Here is an 8,378-nt window from a genome sequence, read left to right on the forward strand (position 1 = left end):
AAAAATTTTTAAATGAAAAGTTTTGTCCCAGACGGTGTACAGTACTGCTAAAAGATGTAAAGTACATTAAACTGGCTTACCTTGGTCATAGTTAGCTATATGGTCCGAAAAGTTTACAAGAAATATATCATTGTTTCCCACAAGTGGATTTCCGGTTTTGTTTCTGTAATCCTTTTACATTTACAATAAGATCAATTTTGAAGAGAAGCCTACTCTGCCTGTGGACCTTAATTCTGTGTCGTTTACTTGTTCATTTGTTCGCAGTGTGGTCTGCGATACGTGAGGATCAGTTCCCGCTGGCTCAGACACAGAATTTTGGAACACAGGGTCTTTCTATTAGAACTAGGTTTCCCCTTTCCAAACCACCCTTTTCTGCATTCAGGGCAATTTAGTTTAGGGAAAATCCTTTCACTGACCTGGATTTTCGGGTACTGTCTTTTGTTCAAATAGACTGGACCTTTTAATTTCAGAGTCATGACTATTAAAAGATGAAACCAGGAATTGAACAGCAACTCAAATGGTATTCAACTAGCTATCGTGTATTTCATAAGTATTACTCAATTAGGGTCGTTATATTTTTACTTTGTGAGTGGTAGTTTGTTTACATTTCACTTTGTTTTATTTTCATATTTTTATGTTTGTGTTTTTAATTTTTCGTTTTTCTCACCCTTTTAGTTTGTATTTACTTGTTCATTTTATATATTTCGTTAGTATTTTGCTGAGATTTATTATGACAATTCATTTATTGTTAATTTTATTGATTCTCATCTTGTCAGTTTCAGCTGATGATGAGGTTTATACCTCGAAAGTTCATTTTTAAGAATGTTCTTCTGGTCTTAATAATATTTATCATTATATCTATATATATATATATATATATATATATATATATATATATATATATATATATATATATATATATATATAAAACTATTTTCTCCCCTTTCGGGGCCAACGGCTAAGAGGGCAAATATAAGTCAGGTATAAAAAAATGCTCTCTCTCTCTCTATCAAATTATACATATTTATATATGTGTGTGTGTATATAAAATATGTGCAGCAACCCTGGCAAACGGTTTAACCGAGCAGAATTGCATTTCTAATAAACTGCTCAACAGATATCTACATAGCGTGAAGCATAACCAACGTGCTAACAGAGGACTGGCCCGTTCAATTAATCACAGGTGAAGGAGGAGGAGGAGGAGGAGGAGGAGGAGGAGGAGGAGGAGGAGGATTAATGCAATATCTCCGCAATCCAATAAGACGTGTTTCTCTGTGAATATCGCCTCTTGCGGTTCACACTGGGGAGAGCCGACAAGGTATTAGCACCGCTCAAGATGCTCCTGTCATAGGGAGAGAGAGAGAGAGAGAGAGAGAGAGAGAGAGAGAGAGTTGGGGGTGGAATAAGAATTTCTCAAATAAACTTTTGTTTACCCCACAGCACAGGAGGACAAGAGAATACGGGGGTATTGAGTACTTGGCATATAATCAGTTGTAATGTTTCAGTAATGTTGTTCATTTCTAAGCAACGTTCGTTTGTGGATATCCATATACACTACCAACAGCATAAATGCCAACACGGACATACATATGCATACATACATACTTATATATATATATATATATATATATATATATATATATATATATATATATATATATATATATATATATATATATAGACAAACTTCTGCACACATTACAGACACACACACACACACACACACACACACACACACACACACACACACACACATATATATATATATATATATATATATATATATATATATATATATATATAGACATATATATATATATATATATATATATATATATATATATATATATATATATATATATGCTCATTGCCATATGATTTTTCTGGTGGCAAGATCAAGATCACCGGTTCCAACTGAGAGGTATATGTTTTTCCAAAGTCTGAAAATGTTTGTAATAGAAGAAAGCTGAGAGTACATGAGAATAAAAGTAATGTTATGATGGCAAATGGAAACAGGGAAGATGCCATGAATATTTAGTATGGATGTTGGAAGAATGGATCCAGTAGATTTGTGTTAGTAGTATTTGAGAATAAATATCTCTGATGATGGCCAGTTACGAGCAGAGGTGACCCACTGTATAGGTGAAGAAAAGAAGGTAACAAGAAAAATTCCCAAAATCTGGCGGAAGATTATAATGTCTACGGAAGCATAGGTTGAGATTATATAGGCATTGCTGAACCAACTCTCCTCCGAGGTCATTCAGGGTGAAGTGAATCCAAGCTAGAAGCATGAGCTGAGTCACTGGTGTTAGGTGAATCCAAGCTAGAAGCATGAGCTGAGTCACTGGTGTTAGGTGAATCCAAGCTAGAAGCATAAGCTGAGTCACTGGAGCTAGGTGAATCAAAGCTAGAAGCATGAACTGAGTCACTGGAGTTAAGTGAATCCAAGCTAGAAGCAGGAGCTGAGTCACTGGAGCTAGGTGAATCCAAGCTAGAAGCATGAACTGAGTCACTGGAGTTAGATGAATCCAAGCTAGAAGCATGAGCTGAACACTGGAGTTAGGTGAACCCAAACTAGAAGCATGAACTGAGCCACTGGAGCTAGGTGAATGCAAGCTAGATGCATGAGCTGAGTCACAGGAGCTAGGTGAATCCAAGCTAGACACATGAGCGGAGCCACAAGGCTAGACGCATGAGCTGAGCCACTGGAGTTAGGTAAATCCAAGCTAGAAGCATGAGCTGAGTCACTGGAGTTAAGTGAATCCAAGCTAGAAGCATGGGCTGAGTCACTAGAGCTAGGCTAGAATCTGAGCTGGAGCTAAGCATGGGCTGAGTCACAGCAAAGGTGGCTGAAGGTGAATCCAAAGTATCAAGCATGAGCTGTAGTCACTTGGTGAATCAAGCTAGAGCTGAGTCGCCTGGGAGCTAGGTCCATCTAAGCTAGAAGTCAAGGGGGCTGAGTCACGGGAGCAAAGATTAGGTGAATCCAAGCTCCAAGCTAGGTGAATCCAAGACACATGAGCTGAGTCACGGGAGCTAGGTGAATCCAATCTAGGTGCATGAGCTGTATCACTGGAACTTGGTGAATCCAAGCTAGAAGCATGAGCTAGACATGAGCTCATGGGGAGCTAGGTGAATCCAATCTAGCAAGACGGGCATGAGCTAGAGCATCAATGGGAGCTAGAGTGAATCATGAGCAGTCACTAGACGCATGAAGCTGAGTCACAGGGCTAGGTGAATCAAGCTAGACACATGAGCTGAGTCACAGGGGCTAAGGTGAATCCCACGCATGAGCTGAGTCACGGGGTTAGGTGAGCTAGTCACGAGGCTGGAGTGAATCCATGCTAGACGTAAGCTGAGTGAGTCCACATGGGAGAGCTGAGTCAGGCTGGGTGAATCCACGCTAGACGCATGAGCTGAGTCACGGGAGCTAGGTGAATCCAAGCTAGACACATGAGCTGAGTCACGGGGGCTAGGTGAATCCACGCTAGACGCATGAGCTGAGTCACGGGGCTAGGTGAATCCAAGCTAGATGCATGAACTGAGTCACGGGAGCTAGGTGAATCCAAGCAAGAAGCATGAACTGAGTCACTGGAGCTAGGTGAATCCAAGCTAGAAACGTGAACTGAGCCACTGGAGTTAGGTGAATCCAAGCAAGAAGCATGAACTGAGTCACTGGAGTTAGGTGAATACAAGTTGGAAGCAAGAGCAGGGTGACTAAAATTGGAATTTTTCCTAATTTAAAGCAGGAGTTTGGCAACTGGTATATAAGAAATCCAAGCATGAGCTGGGTCACCGGAGGTGAATTTCGTCCATCTAGAAAACAAGAGTTGTAATAATGAAGTAGAAATGAATTCAGGGTGAAAGCAAGAGCTGGGTGACTGGAGTTGGAAGGAGGCCAAGTGAGCAGCAAAAACCGGGTCATTTGATTTTAGGTGAATCCAAGCTGGGTCACGTGAGTTGAAGTGAATTTAGGTCTGATGCAAGGGTTGGGTTGGGATAGTAACTTCCCTTTATGGAATAGAATTTCTTTAAAACACACATACACACACACACACACTCACACAACAAGGTTCACAATATCGGCTTTAAATGTAAGAAATTAAGGTATTTCTGTTTGTAACTTTTATATACTAAGGTTTGGGCAAAAATTTTAGTCAACGTACACGACCACATTAATAAAAAATAAGAGGTTAACTACCCCGCTTTGAGAGTTGAATGGCTATAAATAAATATGAAATTATTACAATGAGTCGGGGTACAATAATTGCACTCTAATAAACTGAAATGGCAATAAACCGTGTATATAATAAGCTAAATTGCCCTTTAAAATTATTATTCAGCGTCTAGAAAATAACCCACTCATATTAAATGATAATGTAATGAGAGGTTTCCTGCCACGCTTAATTTGCTGAGGAGTAATAAAGTTGATATTTTTCCAGGAAATTGATTTCTACCACAAACGCTAAGTCTGGTCTGTATAACTTTGCATTTTGTCAGCATCATTCTTCTTCATTTTCAGTTTTTGTTATCAGTTATTTCAATTGTCATTATATTTTATAAATTAGTACAGGTTCAAGGCCGAATTTAAAAGGAAGGATATAACCGTATCGTTAACGTCTCTGCCTTGTGGAAAAAACGAACATCATTAAAACCTACAACATGCCTCAGTTGTTTGGTGCAAACGACATTAAGTCATAACGAGATCTGGAAGCTGAAACAATAAATCACTGATTATCCTATGATTAAATGTACCAACTCAGTCATTCAATAATTTCCAAGACTAAACGAGAAAGGCGGGGCAGTTGGGTAAATCTTCCCTTATACAAATAAATACAAGAAGGGGATTACTGAACATTAAAAAACAGACCAAAGCATAGTCTGGAATAGGATTTGGGTCCGGGGTGATATAATAAAATCCGTCCCTGCAATTGTTACCGCCTACAATGTGCCTCATGGTTTTAACAGCATACCTTAGCCCTCCAGTTGCATTATGAATTCTCCCCATTTAGCTGTCCAACTTCTCTATTTCAGCCTTACTTAAGAGGACGTCATTCTTGTCAGACCTAAGAAGAAATGACCCTGTTGAGCTGCTTAATCATATTAATGGCGCTCTGGAATCGCTTGGCTTATGACATAACTTCATAGCGATGACCTCTTCATTTCCAGACTCATTTAATTTTCAGTTTTCATAACCTTATCCGCCACCTGGAAATCACTCTAAATTAACACACATAAGTAAGGATGAGAGAGCTGAGCTTCAAGAAAGAGAGTGTGATTGAGAGAGAGAGAGCTGTGCTTCAGAAAAGAGAGTACGATTGACTAGATGTGCTAAGAAAGTTAGAGGCTGTACTTCAAGAAAAAGAAGTGAATTGAGAGAGAGAGAGAGAGAGAAGTTGTACTTCAAGAAAGAGAGTACGAAGAGAGAGAGAGAGTTGTACTTCAAAGAAAAGAGAAAGTGGGTGACTACACACACACACAGAGATTGTACATGGCCAAAGAAAAGAAAGTTCAAGTGACTAAGCGTTAGGAAGATTAAAACAACCCAGTCATAAAAGGGGAGGTCCTTAAACCTCATCACCATAATACTTACAAAACCAGAATGTCCTAATACTCACATATTATTTTGCTTTCCTGTCCTGCTAATGGAAGGGCGTTGGTAATGAAGTCGTTAAGCGGCGGGAAGGAACGTGCCAGGGAAAAGAAGACTGACTGATAGCATGTTTAGCTGGCGTCACAACCACCAGGGTCACTGACGCCGAAGTACAGGAAGGAATGTTAAACGTGGTGTTAAACTGGCACTGTGAAGCGAGATGTTTTATTTTCAAGTCCATGGCAAACATCAGAATATCTTTAGCAATAAACAATCTGAAATTAAATGATCTTATTTTCTTAGGATAAATCCCAATAAATGTCATCGTTTGGACTTCTTCTCTATCTGCTGGATAATTTTTAAATCCCAAACTCATGAATTATTTGCATGTCTTATAAGACATAACTCCATTACGAAAATTAACACTATCAATCCTTATCAGAAGGAAAAAAAAGGCTATTTAAATAAATCAAGTCTCATAATCACTGACTTGTACAAAAATATTTTTTCATGAATAGGGCAACTTTTAAAATACATAAGAAAAATTCTTTCCTTGAATTACAATCATTTTTTTTAATAAATCAGTTTTTCGAGAAATCTGACAACCAGCCCTTAAATATTCCCGTGATCACTTTACAAGGAACGAGGACAACAGGAGACGTCCCAGATAACCCACTTCACCAAGATGATTGCCAATGAAGGAAAATAAAGAATAAAATCAACTTTGCCGAGCAGGTTGGAGCAACGTCAACTCAATCTTCCTCACCAACACTGAAGAAAGAAGAGGGGAGGAGGAGGAGGAGGAGGGAGGAGGAGGGGAGGAGGAGGAGGAGGAGGAGGAGGAGGAGGAGGAGGGAGGAGGAGGAGGAGGGAGGAAGTGAGGAGGCAAGTTCAGGCCAGTGACGAGACTTGATGAGGGAAATAGCAGCTGCCAAGGTAAACAACACCTTCCGCCCCAGTTCCTTCGCAGAGGGCTGTTAACGCGCATAACATTTTCTCCATTAAGGGCTGTTAACATGCATAACATACACCGGAAGTTTTCACGCGGCCTAAGTTCATTACCCTTAACTTATTGGATGGAGAGAGAGAGAGAGAGAGAATAATTGGAGCGAATGTGTAAGTGAGACTTGATATACTTAATATAGTTATGTTTCCTGTAAAATTGTTTGAGAAACACGTCCCAAAATTGACTGAATATTGAATGCATGCGTACGAGTACCACGCAAGCACGCGCGCACAAGTCGCACACACACACACACACACACTTATATATATTTATCACAACATTTGGACTTGTATAATCAAGAATTACCTACCAATGTTATTATTAAATAGATATCCCTTTGTATAAAAAATTTTAAATTCACTTTCAATGGTAATTTTTATGAACAAATATTTGGTATGGCTATACATTTGTCTAATATTTACATGGAAATTCTTTGAGTCTAGACTTATTACAAGGATATTTATTCTCTAAGGTGTTTTGGGTTAGATATTTTGACGATTGTTTTGTATTATAAAAAATTTAAATATTCCTGATTTCTTGCAAACAATTAATAATCTTGTACCATCCATAAAATCCACAACAGAATATAGAAGAAAATAATTGTGTACAATTTTTGGATGTCTTAGTTATTAGAAATAACGCCAATTTTGTTTAAAAATATATAGAAACCCATGAATAATTTAACATATATTCATTTTACTCTAACCATACTAACAAATTAAGGTGTCAACATTTTCCAGTATGTATCTTTGAGCTCTTAGAATTCTTAGTCCTGAAGTTTTGGAAGAAAAGTTATTAATTGATCCTTTGTACCCCCATGTCTTTTTGTTTCCAGCCACTTGAGATTAACTCTGTTTACCATTTCATCTAATTTCATTGTGCCACTCCTACTGATATTAACTTGAGTATTTAAATATAATAATATTTTGAGAAATAAACTAATTAATAACCCTCAATTCAAACAATATCCTTCTGGTTTGAATGCAATAAGAATATTAAAACATCAAAAGGACTAAAAGTAAGAAGCTCCCCTTTAAATATGCCATTTCAGAGAAGCTTATCAAATAATGTATTAAGACAGTGATGAACTGGGATAAGAGGAATGTCGGAAAAAAGCTAGAGACTGTGTTCATTAATCCACCAGGAATGTTACTCTCCACCCTGGATTATCCCTTGTGATCTTTATTGTTTAAAAACATTATTAACAAACTAAATCTGTTTTCTGTACATAAATCTGTCAACTTCTTTTATATCATGAACTTGAAAATAGAATAAATACAAAAGTACTTGGATTTAGTGATATATATACAGTATATACATACACACACAATTTTATATATATAATAACTATATATATATATATATATATATATATATATATATATACATATACATATATATATATATATATATATATGTATGTATGTTAAGAATGAATGTGTATGCGCGTTGAAACTATACGTTAATATGATTCATTAACATAAAAGGGAAAAAATCAATACAAAATTGTCTTTAATCGTTGCATGAAGCAAACTGCCCAATTAAACATAGTCTCACGTAATAAAGACAATAAATACTTTCACTCAATTACGATCATTCAAAAGTATCTAACCATCAATTCATAATAATCACGACAAAACCAACATTCATCGGCGTTGACAAATATAGTTTTTCAAAACTCAGTGCTCAGGCGCTGCGTTCGTTTTCCCGGTCTCACTGTGACCCATTTCCGCTCCCACCGGCCTCACAAGTTCTTTTTAGCAGGTTTCTGCAATGCGA

The 8,378-nt window shown here is 37.5% G+C and overlaps 1 protein-coding gene across 1 annotated transcript; it reads right to left on the reverse strand.

Moving 5' to 3' along the window:
• Positions 1–3,222: 3,222 nt before the first annotated feature.
• On the reverse strand, positions 3,223–6,611 carry LOC136836646 (uncharacterized). Its single transcript, XM_067101115.1, has 2 exons — positions 6,360–6,611; positions 3,223–3,513 (listed from the first exon to the last, which is right to left on the reverse strand). Exons 1-2 carry the CDS (start codon positions 6,609–6,611, stop codon positions 3,223–3,225), a joined length of 543 nt encoding a protein of 180 aa, XP_066957216.1.
• Between the last annotated feature and the right edge of the window lie 1,767 nt (positions 6,612–8,378).

The sequence above is a fragment of the Macrobrachium rosenbergii genome, chromosome 56, assembly GCF_040412425.1.
Source record: "Macrobrachium rosenbergii isolate ZJJX-2024 chromosome 56, ASM4041242v1, whole genome shotgun sequence".
Classification (NCBI taxonomy): domain Eukaryota; kingdom Metazoa; phylum Arthropoda; class Malacostraca; order Decapoda; family Palaemonidae; genus Macrobrachium; species Macrobrachium rosenbergii.

What these genes read in the sequence shown, in the direction of transcription:
- LOC136836646 (XM_067101115.1), bottom strand. Translation starts at nt 6,611, where the DNA reads ATGTTAACAGCCCTTAATGGAGAAAATGTTATGCGCGTTAACAGCCCT. An exon ending in CTCTTCTTTCTTCAGTGTTG is followed by an intron (nt 3,514 to 6,359) that starts GTGAGGAAGATT and finishes GGATTCACCTAG; the next exon opens with CCCCGTGACTCAGCTCATGC.